This window comes from Carica papaya, chromosome 5 (assembly GCF_054855325.1).
Source record: "Carica papaya isolate Zhongbai chromosome 5, ASM5485532v1, whole genome shotgun sequence".
In the NCBI taxonomy this organism is placed as follows: Eukaryota; Viridiplantae; Streptophyta; class Magnoliopsida; order Brassicales; family Caricaceae; genus Carica; species Carica papaya.
In genome coordinates, this window is record NC_142313.1 from 5,526,214 (window position 1) to 5,546,607 (window position 20,394).

General features: G+C 34.8%; 1 protein-coding gene across 1 annotated transcript; it reads left to right on the forward strand.

Annotated features, from left to right (window-relative positions):
• The first annotated feature begins 1,653 nt into the window (after positions 1-1,653).
• On the forward strand, positions 1,654-6,000 carry LOC110819560 (subtilisin-like protease SBT4.14). The gene is made up of 11 exons (XM_088220318.1): positions 1,654-2,005; positions 2,107-2,222; positions 2,375-2,475; positions 3,200-3,343; positions 3,455-3,560; positions 3,659-4,175; positions 4,268-4,365; positions 4,441-4,668; positions 4,759-4,867; positions 4,952-5,165; positions 5,273-6,000. Exons 1-11 carry the CDS (start codon positions 1,898-1,900, stop codon positions 5,857-5,859), a joined length of 2,328 nt encoding a protein of 775 aa, XP_088076444.1. The 5' UTR covers positions 1,654-1,897; the 3' UTR covers positions 5,860-6,000.
• The last annotated feature ends 14,394 nt before the right edge of the window (positions 6,001-20,394 follow it).

Genomic DNA, 20,394 nt, shown 5'->3' on the forward strand with positions numbered 1-20,394 from the left:
ATAAGGTTTTGGATTTGAGGATTTAGGGAATAGGAGATTAATTTTTTTTTCTTCTCAACCTTAGACTAATTCATTCAATGTAGAATTTTATTTGTGGATTAATCATAACTGATTTACACTCAATTTCTTTTAATGTAACATAAGATATCTCGTGGTATATGACATTCAATTTAAGAGAGAATAACTTAAAATTTTTTTTTAAAGTATGAGAATTTATTTAGTAACAAATTAAAATAATTACTAATTTGAATAAAAATAAATAATATATAGAGAAAATTATTTTTTTAGCCTCTTAATTAATAATATACTAGTGAGAATCGCATGGAATATCTTTTCATTACAATTGAGATATATATGTAAATTATAATTTAACTTAAAATTTTATGAAATAAATTTCACATAAAAACCGTATAAATATAAAGGTAATGTTTATCCTGAAATTTCATTACATTCAAGCACCATCAATATAAATATATTTATATACATAATGTTAGCATAAATATAAAAATAAATTAAAATATTAGTATAAGGTAATTGTTTAAGTAACATATACATTTTGGATTCATTTTTTCTAAACAATATCAGACAAGTAATTATAACATAAAAATGTTTACTCATCAGTATAGAGGAAACCAAATAAATAAAAAATGCTTACTTCATTATAATCTAAATAATTGATTTGAAAATTTCATATCAACTTAACTTTTTAAAGGTAATTTGTTTCTTTTATTATTTACAGAGTTCAAGAATTAGTATTTTAGTGTTCGATTTTAATTATTTTATTTTTACAAAAAAATATTTTCACAAAATTTGACCGCTATACGTGTGATTCATACTTTAGTTCAGTAGATTTTGAATAAATGTATTAACATTTAAATAATTAATTAAATCATTTTTTATAAATTGAAGCAAATGATAGTTAGTAATCTCTAGCAGTGTGTTTAAGTAATGATTTGAATAACGAGGAGCAAGCACATTGGCCAACCCACAAAACCACAAAGTTTGAATAAGAAAAATATAATAAAGATCTTAGTTTGTTGAGATGAAAAATCTTTAATAAATTATTAAGTTTTATAATGAATCAAAGGTTTACAAGTGTTTCAATGAAAGAGTTACAAATGTCAATAAAGGATAAAATTTGCTATAACAAATTTCATTTGTTTTTAGTCTGTGTAGGTTGCGGGTGCAGGATTATGTATTGTGCAGATTGCAGATTGCAGATGCAGGTGTAGAATTTTGTGCTGTGCAGGTTGCAGGTGCAGGTGCAGGTGCAGGATTTGTGCTGATGGTGTTTCATTGGCTGTTTGTCGCATCGCCCTTCAAGCTTGGCAGTGGGAGAGGTCTCTCGACCACTCTAAGTTTCATTGGCTGTTTCTGATGTTCTGGACATCCTTCAAATCGTTAAATGTAATATATTATGTATATAAATATATAATTGATAATTTTTATATGATGTTACCAAATTTTTACACAATATTTTGTTTTAATTGGGGCAAGATTTTTTTTAGTTCATTTTTTTTGGCAAAACTAGATTAAACTTTTTTTGAAACCGTCTAAAAAGATGTCTAAAGTTTGTAGATCATCGCAAGCTATTATAACGGTTGCTAACGAAAATGATATTTGCCTATTTATATATAATATCAACCAGAATTTTGTTCGTCATCTTCCTTTTAAGGCTTAATATTATAAACCATAAAGCTTCCAAACCCTATAAATGGAGTTTAACCTACTGCGTATACCATCTGTCCTCATCCATACGTTTCCTTTTGTTAATAACTTGGCTGTCATTTGTTTGAGAACCCTATGTATATGTATAGGTATAGGTATGTGTGTATAGTTCTTGTCCTATCAACCTAGAGGGAGAGGGACAGGTAACAAGAAGCGTAAGAGATCAAACATGGCCATCCTCTTACCATCTTCACCTTTCCTTGTCTATAAACTTACGATTCTTCTTATCATCTTTACCACTTGTATTGCTGCTCCAGTCACTCCTGATGATGAAGAGGTATAATACATATATGCAATATACATGTATATATACATGTATATGTATTTATGTGGTATGAGGATTAATTTGATTAATTAATCATGCATGTCTATATGCAGCAATCTTATATTGTTTACATGGGAGATATTCCAAAGTTCAAATATAATGGACTGCCAACACAAAACCCGGCACTTCGATCGCAACTCCGTCTCCTGTCATCAGTCAAGGGAGCCGGGTGGGTATCTACGTACATACTTATATGTATATATATGTGTATGTTATAAATTATGTGTGTCTATATATATATATGTGATGTTTGTGTGGGTGTTTTTCCTTTTCCTTTTTTTTAACTAATTAACTATGTTTATTTTGCATTTATAATTGCAGTGATAGTCTTAAAGCTAGGGAGTCAATGCTCTACAGCTATTCAAACAGCTTCAATGGTTTTGCAGCAAGGCTTACTAAAAAAGAAGCCCAGGCATTGATGGGTACGCCTGAAATTTTCATTAAATATTTCTTTTTTCCGGATAATAAAACAAAGAAAAGAGAATTACATATTATGAGCTATTACCTTTGCCAAACAACATCACAATTGTCCGAATAAAGGTACTTATTGAGGGCATCAAGAGATTAATCTAATTTCATGTAGCATTCATAGATACGATCCACTCGTTGAGTAAGGCGGTCTACTCACGTGTTAGCTTTTCTAAGAATGTTGAAGATGTAGATCTGCCAATCGCCATGAAAGATATCTTTAATCTGTAAATTAATCATTGTAGTGGATTTGATCAAGCCTTTCAACCAACTTGATGTGTTAGGTAAGACTTGGTAGATAGCAGACTGGAGCTCATCCTCATCGTCTTTAGAGGTTGGGAATTAATTGGCTTTGAGAAGAGAGATCTTCTCCATTACAGGGGTCCTTTGTTTCCATAATCTTGTCCTCCATTTAGAGCCATACAACAATGTGTCTTCCCAAGAAAGTGCATGGCTTTTCCTCAGTTCACGGCCTGGAAATTCTTAGAATCTATTAGGTGGATTGTGCAAAGCACGAGAGCTAGTTCCTCTAGGATCTGATATGTTTAATGCCACCGGTTAGTTGATGTTCAAGTTTATAGTAAAGGAAGCAGAGAGCATTGTTTGTTAAAATTTTTGTATTCTAAATTCATTATACACAAATGGATAATATCTGTGTGTGTGTGCTGGTTGAAACAGAAAATGATCAGGTGGTGTCGGTTTTCCCAAATCGTTATCACAAGCTTCAGACAACAAGATCATGGGACTTCATCGACTTTCCTATAAATACTCAAAGAAATCTCCAAGTTGAGAGTGACATTATCATTGGTGTTCTTGATTCAGGTTTAAAATCTAAATTTTGAATGCATTACTTATATTTCTTTAATATAATTAAGATACTAATTTACAATATATATATATATATATATATATATAAACAAATTCATTTTCCAGGAATCAACCCAGATTCAGACAGTTTTAAGGATACTAATTTTGGCCCTATACCCGCAAAATGGAAGGGAAGTTGCAAACAATATGCTAATTTCACTGGATGTAACAGGTGGAGTTCAACCATTCCGTCTCTGTTTTTAATTAAGAGAAAATGGACGATTATGTTTGAAATTATAAGTAGAAATTCACAGATATTTTAATAGACAGGAAACTGATAGGAGCAACGTACATCATGACGGATGGGAATCCTGACCCAAACGATATACTTTCACCGGTGGACATGAACGGTCACGGGACTCACACGGCATCAACAGCAGCAGGTAACTTGGTGGAGGCTGCGAGCCTATACGGCCTGGGGAAAGGAATAGCTCGTGGGGCTGTGCCATCGGCAAGGATTGCAGCGTACAAGGTTTGTTGGCAGAGCACAGGGTGCGGGGACATGGACATATTAGCAGGATTCGATCAGGCCATTAAAGATGGGGTTGATATCATATCGATTTCTATTGGGGGATCTCCTGGTGCTGGTTATACAAATGATGGCATAGCAATTGGTGCATTTTATGCCCTGAAGAAGGGTATTATTACGATTGCATCCGCCGGAAACGGTGGACCTGAGCGTTTTACTGTTGAGAACCATGCTCCTTGGATTTTGACCGTTGCTGCTAGCACCATTGATAGAGGATTCATAAACAAAATTCAACTGGGAAATGGAAAACTTTATACTGTAACTTTTTTTATTTTTTATCTTCTTCTTTCTAATTTATTACATCGCACTTACTATCTTACATTTCAACTCATAAGTAATAAATATTTCAGGGAGTCGGAATAAGCGCATTTCAGCCGGATAAGAAATCATACCCCCTTGTTACCGGAGCCGATACTGCTCTCCGCCCAAAATTTAGGAAAGCGGCAGAGTATGAGCTGACAGAGACATAATATACATATATATGAATTAGGATATTAATTAATGAGGTGATTGATCAATGCAGGGCTTGTGACTTTAGTGCGGTGGACAAGAAGAAAGTGAAGGGAAAATTAGTAATGTGCGCAGGTAGGTGGAGTGTTCAAGCTGGTATTAAATTAAAGGGAGGAGTTGGTACTATTCTGGAGAAAAACGAAAAAGACTATCTTGATACAGCCAAAATTTATATGGTCCCTGCAACCACCGTAGAGAATTCCACTTTTCAACTTATCCAAAATTACATGAAGTCCAAAAAGTAATTCATTTTTTCCTTAATCTTTTTCATTTTCATGACTCACCGTTTAATTTATAATTAATCATACAATATATATATATATATATGTAGATCTGCCACAGCGGTCATCCACAGAACAGAGGAAGTAAAAATCCAAGCTCCACATGTTGCTTCATTCTCATCCAGAGGACCAAATCAAATATCACGCCGCCTTCTTAAGGTTATATATAAATAAATATATTTTATCTTTTTCACCATTTACATTAACCCATTAAATTAAAATTTTACCAACAAAACTTAACAGCCCGACATTACTGCACCTGGTGCTGACATCTTGGCGGCTTACACCCCCCTCGCGACATTAACTGGCTTAGAAGGTGACACCCAGTACGCAAAATACACCATCATGTCCGGCACTTCAATGGCTACACCCCACGTTGCCGGTATCGCCGCCTACATAAAGTCTTTCCACCCAGATTGGAGTCCTGCTGCTATCAAATCTGCTATCATGACCACAGGTATATATATCCACACACACACACACACACACATATATACACCCACCTTCCGAAACTCACCATTTCACGATTTAAACGTTAAACGACGAGTTTTTCTGTTGAATCAGCAAAACCCCTAAACCGGACAGCACACGAAGACGGCGAACTAGCTTACGGCGCTGGCCAAGTCAACCCAAGAAGAGCTGTCGACCCCGGTTTAATCTACGACATGAATTATATTACCTACATCGAGTTCTTATGTCGTGAAGGCTACGAAGATTCCACCATTCACAAAATTACCGCTGTACAGACAGTAAACTGCTCGAACCTCATCTATGACAACAACAACGATGCTCTCAACTACCCTACATTTCAACTCATTGCCAACGCTAGCCAAGCCCAACAGGTCGCCATTTTTCAGCGGGCGGTCACCAACGTAGGCCCTGCTATCTCTGTCTACAACGCCACCATCCTGGCGCCGCCCGGGGTTGAGGTCGCGATTGAGCCGCCGAGTCTGTCCTTCACTCTTGTGAAGCAAGAAAGGATATTCACGCTAAAGGTTACAGTAACGAAGGCGGTGAGCGGAGAGGTGTTATCCGGTGAGCTTGTCTGGGTAAGCCCCAACCACTCTGTGAGGAGTCCTATTGTTGTTTATACTCTGCCTGAAATGGAGATTAATTCGGGTGTGGTGGAAACGCAAATGACAACGCCATGAAGATTATGGAGGGGATCGATTATATGTATTACTGTACGACATCGTTTTGTTTTGTCAACGGTGGATAATCTAAATTAAAATGCAAAAGGAGTAATGTAAAAATGCATCCCAGTTAGAGGTTAAATAATGTTTTTTAATTCATGTAATATTTATTTTTATTTAAATTATTTAATGTTAATTTTTTCAATCAAAAAATCATGTGATTTTGAAAAAAAGGAGGGTAAAATGCCCAAAATATCCTTAATTAAACCTAAATTGAACGGCCAAAAATAAATCTCTAAATTCAACGATCCAAAATTCGTCCCACTAGATTATAAACACCTTGCTTCTGCTGAATCAATTCCTTTATGGCTTGTTTGTATGACTTTGAAGGTGGTTATTAATGTAGTGTTATATGGTAATGACATGATAAAATTATACTATATTTAAAAAAATTGTATATTAATACATGGTAATAATAATTATTTTTTTCTGAATTAATATGATAATATGATTATATATTTAATTAAATTATTTATTTTGTTCATATCTTATTATATATAATAATAAATAAATAAAAAAAGAGGAGAAAAGACAAAAAAATATGGACTCCAGGTGCACAGAAAGATATCCAGAGGCAGCAAAAAATATATATATAAAAATAAATAAATAAGAAGATCAAGTGATAATATTGCATAGATATGCGTATAATTAAATAAAAAAATGAAAGAAAAAAAAGAAGATTATTTTTGTATATTCCTATTATTCATATTATTTTTGTATATTTTTATTATTCTTATTATTTTTATGTTTTCATATTATTTCTATTATTTTTGTGTATTCATATTATTCTTATTATCTTTTGTATATTTATATTATATAAATTATTTGTAATATTCGTATTTAGAATTTAGCTCGGAATTAATTTTGACATTTATTATTATTATTTTTAAATTAATTTAAATTAATTTTATTAAATTATTTATTAAAAATTAGGGGTATAATTGAAAGTAATTTTGAAAAAAATGTGAAAATTTGAGTTTGTTAGTATTTTTGATAAATAAATTGGAAACGGATGGTTAAAATACAAAAAAAAAAAAAAAAAATCGACTACGTGGAACAACCCAGTTAATAGCTCCGATGAATCGAAACACATCACGTGGCAAAATGCGCTGATGTCGGCGCCACATAGGAGACCATGCGAGCGATCCACATGTCCAGTGATTCGACGGTCCAGGTTCAGTCCCGCACGCGTGAACGACTTAAATTTGTTCCCTCTTTAGGCGCAATCGGACGGACGTGATTAATCGTAATGAACGGTCTAAATTCGGCCATGCAATCGGCCTAAACAGGCAACAATGGGACAACTCTCTTTGCTCCACATCGACGCGAATGGATAGCCCAGATCGACGCGAGATGAATATAAAAACATCGTGTCGCATGAGAACCCTAACCCTAACCGCCTTGCCCTCGCCAGAGAAGAAGGACCAGCCGCCGGATAAGGAGACCGACCCCCAGCCGTTACTACAACGGAGCCACCAACGACCGTAAAAAAAGGTAAAATTCTCCCCTACCAGCTTGAAATTCTATTATGAGTCTCTCCATGACCGTATCGGAGCAAAAATGATAGCGGATGAGTCGAAAACATCGGGCAAAGTCCGGCAGAGCCGTCGCGGCCGAAACCTTAAAACCCCTTCGATGGGCACCTTTTCGGTTTTCATTTCATGCCATTTTTCGACCATTGTGTTCATCGTTCTTTTTTGTGCAGGTTAGCCGAGGAAAAAACCCCAACTACAAAGGAGAACCAATGGAACTATCACACCCGGGGACCCCCTGCCACTAGGTTCGATTTTTTTGGTGTGATTTTTGTCCAACCAAGTCCCCTTAACATATTTTTCCGCAGGGGTACGTGTAAAACCTGTTAAAACTGACCAAAACTAACTACGCTGAGGCGAACCACCGTAGTGGGAGGCGGCGGCGTGCTGAAATCCTAAAATTAGCTCGAAAGAGTTTTCAACACCGATTTGGGATTTTTGGGAGTATTTTTAGTTACGTGATGAGTATTTTAGATTTTCACATGAAAAATCAGGAAACTCGGGAACCGTTAGGAAGCGTTATAGATAAGGCGACATCTCGAAACACCGATCCGAGTAAGGATCCCTCATCCTATTCTTTGTTACGGTAAATATAGGCTCAATTATTAAAAATTGTGTGTTTTATAAAAACTAAAAATACCTTAACAATAATTACAAGTTAATAGTAGAGCTAGAAAACTGGTCAGTGTACGATTACCATAAGCTCGTCTATGTGGCTATTTATTTTTCTATACTGCCTAAATTATTTATTATTCCGCCATATGATTTAAATTATCATATTTAACTGCTTTCTCATTATTGATTGTCTGACTGTAATTCTTATGTGATTGATTAAGTCGAAAATAAGGGCACTGAGTACGTTTCTTGGTTATTAAGGTATGAAGTTGTATTGTTTGCATAAATATCGTTTAATTAATCTATGAATATGATATGAGAGATTAGTATGCACTTGGTATTTATTTTGTTGATGGAGATCTTTATGTGAAAGGCTTATTAGGTATCCTGAGAAAGGGCGAACGGAGTCGGTATATAGGAAACCCTACCGTGAACGTTATCTCAGTCAGACGGGACTGAAAAGTTCCATACCGAAAGAGTTTGAGAGATATAGTTCACTATCATATCGGACGGGGTATTGAAGTGATAGAATATTTGACACCCATTACCAGATGGAGTATGGCGATGACCGGTTAATTTATAAATTTGGATATTTGGTTCACGCATGAGAGGGCATCCTTATAGACCCCTAGAGGCACCAGTAAGCAAGTAAGAAAGGAAAATTGTTGTTTCTTGTTCACTGTGCATGAAATTGAAAAGTTGTATGGATATTGATTTTCATAAATTGATTTCTAAAAAACTCGCAACGATAAGTATTGAATAAATAGTTTTTTTATAATAAATGAATTTATTTAAATTAAGGGTTCCATTTGTTATTTTGTGATTTTTATCAACTCTTTCTTTCATATTAGTTATTAACGTGATATTCTTACTAGGCTGGTGTAACTCACTCTTCTACTAACCATTTCAGATCAAGAGGATCAGGATCTAGATCCTGATCAACAAGAACGCTGTGAGTAGTTTACCTATCGGACCCCTTCAAGAGCTAATGGACGTTACCCCTAAGGCATTTGAATATCTATTTGTTTTAAATTATTTATTTATTTATTTTTACGAGCCACTGTAGTAGAAATATTCTTGTAACCCTATTAGACATTCTAATTTACTGTGTAAGAAATGTAAACTCTAATATTATTATTCGCTTCCGTATTTAAATTATAAATTCACTTCTTTTAAGTTCTGGGCCTTTAAATTATTTTTATATATCGGTTGTTATTCATATTATTTTTGTATAATCAAATTATTTTTATTATTTTTTGTATATTTTTATTATACAAATTATGTTTATGTGAATTTTTATATTATTCTTATTATTTTTTTGTTAGTTTAGGACAAATATGAAATTAAAAAAGATGGTGAGGGTATAAATGGAAGCAAAAAATTTGATCCCTAAAAAACTATCGATTCGATGGTTTGCAAAACTAGAGAAAATGGTGGTTTGGAGAACCATATAAGAACAATAAAAAAATCATACTATGTGTTTGAAAGTGATCTAAACAAAGTAAAACAATCTCAGTACCATATCATATATTAATAAACCACAATCCAAACAAGCACTTAGAGAGAATGTAATGGCCAAAAGGAGAGAGAAGAAGAGAGGATTGACCGTGAGACAGAGAGAAAGAGCTAGAGAGTGTGAGATCGGAAGGAAGGAGATTTTTTTAGGGAGACTGAGTTTTATCTCTGACACTCGCGACTGTTATTACGACATGAGGTAGCCTCTTTCGATATTTAGTTACTTTTGCTCCTTAAATCCAAACTTTAATCCCAATACAATGGGTGTATATTTGTATATATGTGTGCTAGATGGAAAAGAAAGTTAAGCCGCATGCCATTCACCTTGGCATAACATGTAAGAGTAATTTATAGTTTAAATGTCCTTAGATCTGTATTAATATAATGATGTTTGATTTCATTTGTGTTGTAGAAATGTAATGCAATAATTTCATGAAATATTTATTTGAGATATTTTCTTTGAGTGTATATGAAATTGAGAAGCATGGGAAGCTAAGAGATCCAGCATCAGTGACTGTGGGGTAGGTTTTGAAGTCCAATGAGTTTAGGGAAGGAAGAGAAGCGGATCTTGGATTAGATCCAGTAGGCTAGGTGGGGTAGTCGATAGAACTGAAACTCAAGTTTTCAGTAGCCTAAGCCCAAAGATGAAGAGTCCTACAAAAAAAGACAGTATTTATCTAATGGGCTTCTTTTTAAAAGAAGAACAAAAAAAGGGAAAATAAGTGTTAAGGTGGACCGAGCCCAAGCCCAAGTGAATATATACTAGGCTTTAAAATAACATTTAATAAGATGGTTTCAAGTGGGCTGAGCCCACAAGCAAGATGGGCTCAATGAGGTGATTAAACTTCTCTATTGGGTTGAACCTCAAGTATAAAAAGGTATATATAACAAAAAGATATAATAATACAAATAGAACGAAAAGGATAGAAGTCCTTGTTTCAGGCGGGCCGAGCCCTTAGAATGGGCTGCAAGGGAGGTCTAAGACACTGCAAGAACTCTACAACAAAAAAAGAGAGGAAATAAAATTTGGTTGGCCGAGCCCATAGGACGGGTAGAAGGGAAATTTAAATCCCAATGGGTCAAGGCTTAATCAAATGAGTTTTTTTGATTGGGCTTCTAGCCTAGAAGCAAATAAAGTAGAGTATAACTAAGGAAATTTAGGCTCCTAATCCATAGCCCAACAAACAGAACTGGAACACTAAACAGTAACGGGCTAGAGAACAAAAAGAATTATGATAGGCTAAAGGTCTAGAGTACTTGTTGAAGCAATGTAACAAAGTAGTATTAATGAATATTACATCTTAAATAAATAATTGTATATGTGTTTAATTTCAATGATTAATAGTGTGAATAAGATATTTACGAAATTATAAATTGGTCATGATTAATTGAACGTTGGCAGTAAATTGTACAATGAGAAAAATGTCAAAATAATTGGGCGGCTATGAACTAGCGGAGTAATCAAATGTTTTGGGTTTAATTATGTTATCCATCTTTTTGGTATCCTTGATAAACTTAAAAAATATTGGAAGTGGTTGAGTTCGAGAAGTTGTGGGTTAATAAATGTAGGCATTTGAGAAATGAGGGAATAGGACTCGCACGGAAGTAAAATGAAGACAATTAAATAGAAATGTCAAAATATAAAATGAAATAAATTATAACAGAGTATACCAGCCGATAACAACAAAGATTTTTTTATCAGAGAGATATGAATAAATGTACAGTACATGATTGATGAGAAAAGATTATGAACTCTATCTCATGGATCATTGTATTGCTTTGTAACTATGATAGTAATTATGACAGTAACTATGACTATGATTATGGTTGTGACTATGACAATAACTATCCCTGTAACTATGAATATAATTATGATAGTAACTATAATAGTAACTAAGACATTTAAATATGTAACTATGATTAGGTCTATGTTGATAATGTAAGTCCCTCCCGTGATTGTGATTAAATACTATCATATGAGACAATACTAATTTATGTATGTGTGTTGGTTGTGTTTGGTAAATGATGAAAATTTACTATTATGTGAAAATGTAGTTAAGGAAATGTATTTTTTTGTATAAATATATATTTAAAGAAGATTATCTATATGGAAATATATGTTTAAGGAAGGGTATCCAATGCGTGAATATGTGTAATTAATGTGATTATGATATTTTATTTATGAGATTTATGAATGAATCAAAAGTAATTACAGAATTACAAGATATGCAATTATGGACATCTTTTGAACGAAATGAGTTATATAATAAGTGAAAACGTGTGATTAGTAGATCGACATAGTTGTAGTATAAGTGTGAAAATTAGATGGATGGGAAGGGAATGGTAAGTTTGGAGTGAAGGTAACGAGTTGAATCAATATATTATCTCTGGTATTTGGAATGGAGTTTTAAATTACTCTTACTGAGCATGTAGTGCCTCACTTCTTTTTATTAATTCTAGAACAAGAAATACAGGATGAAGCCAAAAGACCATTAGAGTAGTGAGATCTTGTATAAAAGGAACAGAAGATAGAAATACACTTGTTTTTGTGAATATGATCTTTTAGACCTTAAGGCATTATCTGACTTCTCGATTTTAAATGTTTTACAAATTTTTCAATACTTTACAATATGTTAAAGTTAAAATATGTAGAATTAACTGAAAGAATAATAATAATGATAGAAATATACATATGTTATTATTTATTTTGATATAGATAAATGAAAGGTAACAACCATATTTACTCATAAAAATAAGGATTGTTATAGTAATAATTTAATTTTAATTATTTTTAAATAAATATATATATATATTATTAATTATGAGATATATAAACCTTTCAATAAAATCAATATATAACTTAAAACTTAAACTCACATCATACAGAGAAAGTACCAAATATTCACCTAAGGGATAGATAATTAGTTATTGCTAATCAAGCATAATTTTGTTTTAGTGAACTTTATTATGATCTAAATAACTTATCTAAAAATTTCATATCAACTTAATTTTTTAAAGATAATTTGTTCATTTTACTATTTACAGGGTTCAAAAGTTAGTATTTTAGTTTTCAATTTTAATTATTTTATTTTTATAAAAAATTATCTTTTATAAAATTTAACTGTTATATGTATGATTCGTACTTTAGTTAAAGTAGATTTGAAGTAAATGTACTAGCATTTAAATAATTAATTAAATTATTTTCTATAAATTAAAGCAAATGATAATTAGTAATCTCTTGCAATGTGTTTAATAAAGAGCCAACAAATTTATAAGGTAATTATGTAATAATTAGTGCTTGTTAGCCAAATTAGTGATTTGAATAACGAGGAGCAAACACATTGGCCAAACCCACAAAGTTTGAACTAGAAAAAAATAAGAAATAAATAGGTGGACAATTCTCAGCTTACTTTGCTTTTATAAAGTTTTAGGATGAATCAAGGTTTACAAGTGGGGTAAGATTTTTTTAGTTCAATTTTTTTTTTTTTTTGCGAAAAGTAAATTATAAACTATTTTTGAAACAATCCAAAAAGATGTCTAAAGTTGATCATGTTTGCCTGTTGTGGTTCGTGTTTTGATTCCTCCGGCTTTTTTTTTATTATGCAATCCTTTTCTTTGTGACCGAGTCTCTTGCAAAAATTGTATTTGACAGTTCTTTTCCCTTTATACCAGCAATCCTTCTCAAGGTGATTAGTTAAAGAACATATTTTGCATGGAGGGTATTTGTTTCGCTTACCTTGACTCTGGTTACCTTGTCATGAATTTGAGCCTTTATCCTCAATTTTTCTTCCCCGATTCACAGTTCCACACTTGTTTCTAGTATGGGAAATAAACAGTGCTCCTTATGGATTTATGGTCTCCCTCATACTCGTTCTTTGTTCTTGAATCTCAAGTTTGTTTATCAGTTCAATAGCAGTGATTGTATCAGTGTCACCCAACTCCTTTAACACTGAAATTTTTTATTTAAACTTGGCAGGTAAGCTTACCAAAATATGTTCTACTATGCGATTGAATGGATAAGATCAATCGTGATGAACAATCCAAATCGACGCGAGATAGGTATAAATACTTTATGTCTCATAGGAACCCAAACCCTAGCCACCAGCCCCCGCCGGAGAAGAAAAATCAGGCACCGGAGAAGAAGGCTGACCGTCGACTGCAGCCGTATCGGAGCCAACACCAGACGCCAAAAAAGGTAATAATTCTCCCTACCCGCTCAAAATTCGATTCCGAACATCTCTATGGCAAAATTGAAACTAGAGGAATAGTGGGTGAGCTTGAAATCGCAGGAAAAGTCCAGAAGAGCCACTACGGCCAAAACCTAAAAATTCCTCCAATGAGCCCCTTCTTACTTCTCGTTTCACGCAATTTTCCATTTATTGTGTTCACCGTTCTTTTCTGTGCAGGTTAACTAAAGAAAGAATCTCATATGCGAAGGAGGACCGACGAAGCCGCTGCACCCAAAGAAACCCCCCCCCCCCCCCCCCCCCCCCGTGATTTTTCAGTCAAACAAGGCCCCTTAATGTATTTTTCTACAGAGATACATGCAAAACCGCCCAAATTCAGCCAAACCGAGGCAAATTGCTATTGTGGGCGGCAGAGTCGACGTAGGAGCACGGTAATGGCACCGTGTCGGAACCCCAAAATTGGCCGAAAAGAATTTTGGACACCAATTTTAAATTTTTTGGTATGTGACGAGTGTTTTAAATTTTTACAAAAAATAATCAAGAAACCTAGTGCTCATTGGGAAGCGCAGTAGAAAGCACGACATCTTAAAATATCGATAAGGGTAAGGATCCCTCACCCTATTCTTCGTTACAGTAAATTGAGGCTCAACGATGTTTAATTTCTTTTTTTATGAAAAAATTAGAGAACCCTAAAAATAATTACAGGTTACTAGTGGAGCCGGAACTGCTTAGTTCACGATTGTCCCGATTTTTTGTTTATTTTTCTGTACTGCTCTATTTACTTGGTATTATATGGTGCATGTTCTTAAATTATATTTTTTATAACCTTATCAATTTATTTGATTTATTCAGTTATATACCGTCAGCATGAATATAGTTTAATCGATCTGTAAATGTAATATGAGATATTAGTGTACATGGTTGGTTATTTTGTTGATGAAAATCTTTATGTAAAAGACTTATTTGGTACCTAGAAAAAGGGTGAACGAGCCTTGTACATAGGGAACCCTACCATGAACATTACCTCGGTCGAACAGGGTTAAAAAGTCCTTTATCGGAAAAGTTTGGGAGATATGGTTCACTCTCATATCGAACGGGGTATCGATGCGATAAAATGTTTGGCGTCCGTTACCGGACGGGGTATGGAAGTGATTGGTTAATTGTTTAAATTGGATATTGGGTTCACGAGTAGGAAGACATCCCTATAGACCCCCAATGGTACCAGTAAGCAGGTAAGAAATAAAAGTTATCGTCTTTTATTCTTTTATGCGTGAAAATAAAAAATGATATGAATATGAGTCTTCATAGGTTGTTTTTAAAAAACTTATTATGTTAAGTATGGAATAAACTGTTTTCTTTATATTAAATGAATTTACTCAAACTAAGGACTCCATTAGTTGTTTTATGATTTTTACTAATCTTCAGTTTTTCGTATTTGTAATTAGTGTGATATTCTTATTAGGCTAGTATAGCTTACTCTTTCATTAACCATTTCATATTAAAAAGACTAAGATCCAGATCTCGATCAGCAAGAGGGTTGTGAGTAGTTCACCACCTAGACTCTTTTCAACTGCTAGTGAAGGTTGTTCTATGATGTTTATTTATTCGTTCTTCCTTTTATTTCATTAATTATTGTTTGTCTTTTAGTAAAAATATTTTTGTAACCCTATTGGACATTTTAAATTATTGTGTAAGGAATGTAAACCCTAATTCTATTAATCGCTTCTGCATTTAAATTATAAATTCATTTCTTTTCAGGTTCCGAGTTTCTACATTTGGTATTAGAGGCAGTTGAGTTCGAAACCCGAAAATTGGCTCAGAATAAATTTTTCTTATGAAATCATTTAATTAAAATAATTAATTTATTTATTTTAGTTTTATTTTATTGAATTTTTAAGAAAAAATAAATTAGGGACGAGATTGAAAATAATTTTAAAAAAAATGAGTGAAAATTTGAGTTTCGGAGGTATTTTTGAAAGAAAAATTAGAAATATGGGGTCAAAGTGCAAAAAAAAAAGTTGGTCACATGTGACGACCCAGTCAGCAGCCACGACGAATTGGAGCATACCGCATGTCAAAACATCCTGACATCGGCGCCACGCAGGAGGCCACGTGGGCGATTCGCGTGCTCATCAATCAGATGACCTAGGTTCGATCATGCGGGCGTGAACAGCTCATATTCGTTCCTTCCTCATGCGTGATTGGACGGACGAGATCAATCGCGATAAATGGTTTAGATTTGTATCCTTCTTAGGCACGATCGGACAGACGAGATCAATCGCGATGAATGGCCTAAATTGATATGAGATTGGTATAAATATCTCGCATTGCAGGGGAACCCAAATCCTAGCTGTCAGAGAAGAAGAACCAAGTGCCGTAGAAGAAGGCCGACCGCCGATTGTCGCCGCACCGGAGCCACTGCCGATCGCCAAAAAAAAAGTAAAATTTTCTTCTACCCACTCGGAATCATCTCTGTAATCATATCAGAGCAAGAGAGATAGCGAGTGAGCCAAAAAAATGCGAGCAAAACCCGACAGAGCCTCCACAGCCAAAATAAAAAAATCTCTCTGATGATCCCTTTCCTGCTTCCCATTTCACACAATTTTTCAATCATTATGTTCATCGTCTTTTTTTGTGCAGGTTAGCCAAAGAAGGAGCTCCAGCCGCGAAGGAGAACCAGCAGAGCCGTTGCAGCCAGAGACCCCTCGCCGGTAGGTTCGGGTTTTTGTAATTTCTCAGCCAACTAGTAGGTTAATTATTTCAAGTCTTTATGTACATTATCTGTAATCACCTTACACATATTTTAATTGATACTGGTGTTTCATATTCGTTTATCTCACATACTTTTACATAAAACTTAAATATATCACCGGAAAGACTTGATTCTATGTTGTTTGTATCTACTTCTGGAAGTATGACACAACAAAGCTTGAATCATAAATATAGCAAATAGGAAATTGAGTGTGGACCTGATATAGATTGACATGGGAGATTTTGGTGTAATCTTATGAATAAACTGCTTAGTAGCGTACCACGCCCCCATTTATTGTTTCCACAATAAACTTATATTCAACCCTCCTAACGAAGAGTCATTTACAAGTTATTAAAAATTTTAAATGTTATTTCCTCATGACAATTTTCTTATTAAATAGTGTTTTAACTCGGTTTTTTTCTCTACATTAGGCAAACCTAAGGAAGAAGTTTGCATTCAAGAGATCCCGGTAGTTTGAGACTTTTTGGATGTGTTTCCTGATAAACTACCCGAACTACCAGTGGGCAGAAAAGTTGAGTTCACCATAGATCTTCAGCCGAGCACTCAACCTATCTCGGTTGCCCCTTACCGCATGAGCTGTGTTGAGATGAAAAAACTGAGAAAATAGATCAATAAATTGCAGTACAGTGGGTTCATCCGATATAGTGTATTTGTAAGGAAATGTAATAGGACGTTAAGATTATGTATTGACTACAGGGGGATTGAACATGGTCACGATAAAAAACAAGTATATTCTCCCTAAAATTGATGACCTTTTTGACCAGTTGTAGGGTGCCCAGATCTTCTCTAAAATCGACATGCGTTCAGCTTACCATCAGGTAAAGATCATGGTAGAGGACATTCCCAAGGCAGCCTTCAGAATCAGGTATGAACATTATGAGTTCCTAGTCATGACATTTGAACTAACCAACACACCAGCTATTTTTATGGACTTGATGAATAGGATTTTCAGACAATTCTTATATTAGTTCATCATTGTATTTATCGATGATATCCTTGTCTATTCAAAGAGTATAGAGGAACATGCTTACCACCTAACTCAAGTTTTACAGGTTCTCAGGGTAAAGAAACTGTATGCCAAATTAAGTAAGTGTGAGTTCTGGCTTGAGCAAACTACCTTCCTAGGGCACATCATATTAAGGAAATGAGTATCAGTGAACTCTAAAAAAGTTGAGGTGGTTGAGAGAAATTGACCTCGATCAAGGAGATTCATAGTTTTTTTGGAATGATAGGTTATTATCGTAGGTTTGTGAAAGGATTTTCTAGTCTAACCGCTCCTTTGACCCGGTTCACAAAAAAGAAAATTAAGTTTCAATACAACGAGGACTATAAAAGGAGCTTTACATAACTCAAGAAGCAATTGACTGCTGCATCCGTGTTGACTTTACCGAGTAGGACAAGTGGATATATAGTTTATAGTAATGCCTCCTACTTAGGGTTGGGTTGTGTTCTAATGCAACATGACAAGGTCATAGCCTATAGGTTTAGACAGCTGAAGAGTCATGAAAAAAATTATACCTACGATTTAAAATTTGCCACCATTATTTACGCCTTAAAGACCTGGCACCACTACTTGTATTGAGAGACTTTTGATATTTATATTGATCATAAGAGTTTAAAGCACATATTCACTTAAAAAGATCTCAACATGAGTTAAAGATGTTGGATAGATGTTCTCAATGACTAAGATTATAATATTTTGTATCACCTAAGCAAGGGTAATGTGGTAGCTGACGCGCTTAACACGAAAAAGTGCAGGTATATTAGCTCACCTAATGGTTTTTGAATGGAGGGTAATAGGGGTCATACAACATATATGACTTCAGTACTTGAAGAGAGTTGCATGTTTGACCCACCTGACTGTCCAACCTGAATTGATTTAGAGAATAAATAAAGCTCAATCCACCGATTCCACCATAGCAGCTTTCATGAAGGATACAGAACAAGAAGTAAATTCAGAATTCTAAGTCTCTGTCGATGGGTTGCTCAGATTTCAGGACAGGGTGTGTGTTCTAGGTGACAGTGAACTGAAAAATGACATCATGACAAAGGCTCATAACTCAAAGTTCGCTATGCATATTGGAAGTACTAAAATGTATCAAAGTATACGACCTCAGTTTTGGTAAAGTGGGATAAAAAGATAAGTAATCGACTTTGTTTTCAAGTGTCTAATATGTTAATAGGTTAAGACAGAACATCAATGCCCAAGCGGGTTTCTTCAACCATTACTGATCCCGGAATAGAAATAGAAACATATCACAATAGATTTCATGACAGGATTACTAAGGTACGCTCAGGACATGATGCCATTTGGGTAACTGTTGACCGGGTCACCAAGTCTTATCACTTCCTGGTTATCAAGATGACCGACTCTTTGGATAAGCTAGCAAGAATATATATCCAGGAGATAGTAAGGTTACATGGAGTTTCAATGTCGGTAGTATCCAATAAAGATCCCAGGTTCACTTCTCGATTTTGGTCTAGTTTTCAATAAGTTATGGTAACGAAGCTGTCCTTTAGTACCCCATTCCATCCTCAAAGCGATGGACAATCAAAGAGAACAATTCACGCACTAGAGGATATGTTCCGACCTTGTGTTCTAAACTTCGGGGGGCCATTGGGATGATCATCTACTTTTGATAGAGTTCACCTACAATAATAGCTACCAGACAAGTATCGGCATGTCTCCGTACGAGGCATTATATGGTCGTCCATATAAATCGTCAATCTGTTGGGAAGAAGTGGGTGATAAAAAATTATTTGACCCAAATCTTGTGGAGAAGACTACAATCAAGATAGTTAAGATCATAAACAACATCCAGACAGCTCAAAGCTGGTAAAAAAGTTATGTAGACACCCAGATGAGAGATTTAAAATTTGAGAATGGTGATCGAGTATTTTTTAAGATTATTCCTTTTAAGGGGATCAATAGGTTTGTAACACCCAACAAATTTTTTTATTTTACTTTTGTTTTTTTATTATAGTTATTTATTTATTTAATTTATTTTAAATTAATTTAATTTAATTTAATAGAAAAAGGAGTAAAAATTTGTTAAGGATTAAATTGAAAATAATTTTGGAGAAAATGGGTAAAAATTTGGGTTCTGGGGGTATTTTTGAAATAAAAATCGAAAACCAAGAGTCAAAATACAATTTAAAAAAATTGTGCCACATCAGATGCTCGGTTAACAGCCCCGACCAACCAGGACACGCCAGGTGGCAAAGGCACTGACGCGGGAGGCCACGCGAGGGGAACCACGTGGGCGATCTGCGTACGCGCGATTGAACGGCTGAAGTCCGTTTATGCGTGCATGGACGGTCCAGATTGAATCGCGCACGGACGGTCCAGATTGAATCGCGATGAACGGTCTATATTCACTCTCTATTTAATCGCGATCGGACGATTTAGATTAAAAGCGATGGACGACCCAGATCAAAAGCAGATGGATATAAATAACTCCATCCGCACCCAAACTCTAACCCTAGCCGCCAGAGCCCCTGGCCGGAGAAGACAACCCAGCCGCCGGGGAGCCGACCGCCGCCACCTGCTGCCGCACCGGAGAAATTTTCAACCGCCAAACGAGGTAAAAATTTTATCCTTTGCTCAAAATTTGATTTTAAACACATCCATAACAAAATTAGAGCAAAAGGACCGTCCGATTGATCGAAAAATGATGGTAAAGCCCGGCGCCGCTGCCACGAGGTATTTCAAAAAATGCCTCTGATGAGGCACTTCTCGATTCCCATTCAATGTGATTTGTCCACCAATGTGATCACCGTTTCCTTCTCTAAAGGTTGACCGGAGTAAAACACCCAACCGTAACGTGAGCAGGAGGAGCCGCCGCACCAAAGAGCTCCACCGCAAGTGAGT

Excerpts from the sequence above, each read along its gene's own strand:
- LOC110819560 (XM_088220318.1), top strand. The coding sequence starts at position 1,898 with ATGGCCATCCTCTTACCATCTTCACCTTTCCTTGTCTATAAACTTACG. Across the intron at positions 2,223-2,374 it reads TCATCAGTCAAGGGAGCCGG|TGATAGTCTTAAAGCTAGGG; the intron begins GTGGGTATCTAC and ends TTATAATTGCAG. Across the intron at positions 4,868-4,951 it reads TATCACGCCGCCTTCTTAAG|CCCGACATTACTGCACCTGG; the intron begins GTTATATATAAA and ends AAAACTTAACAG.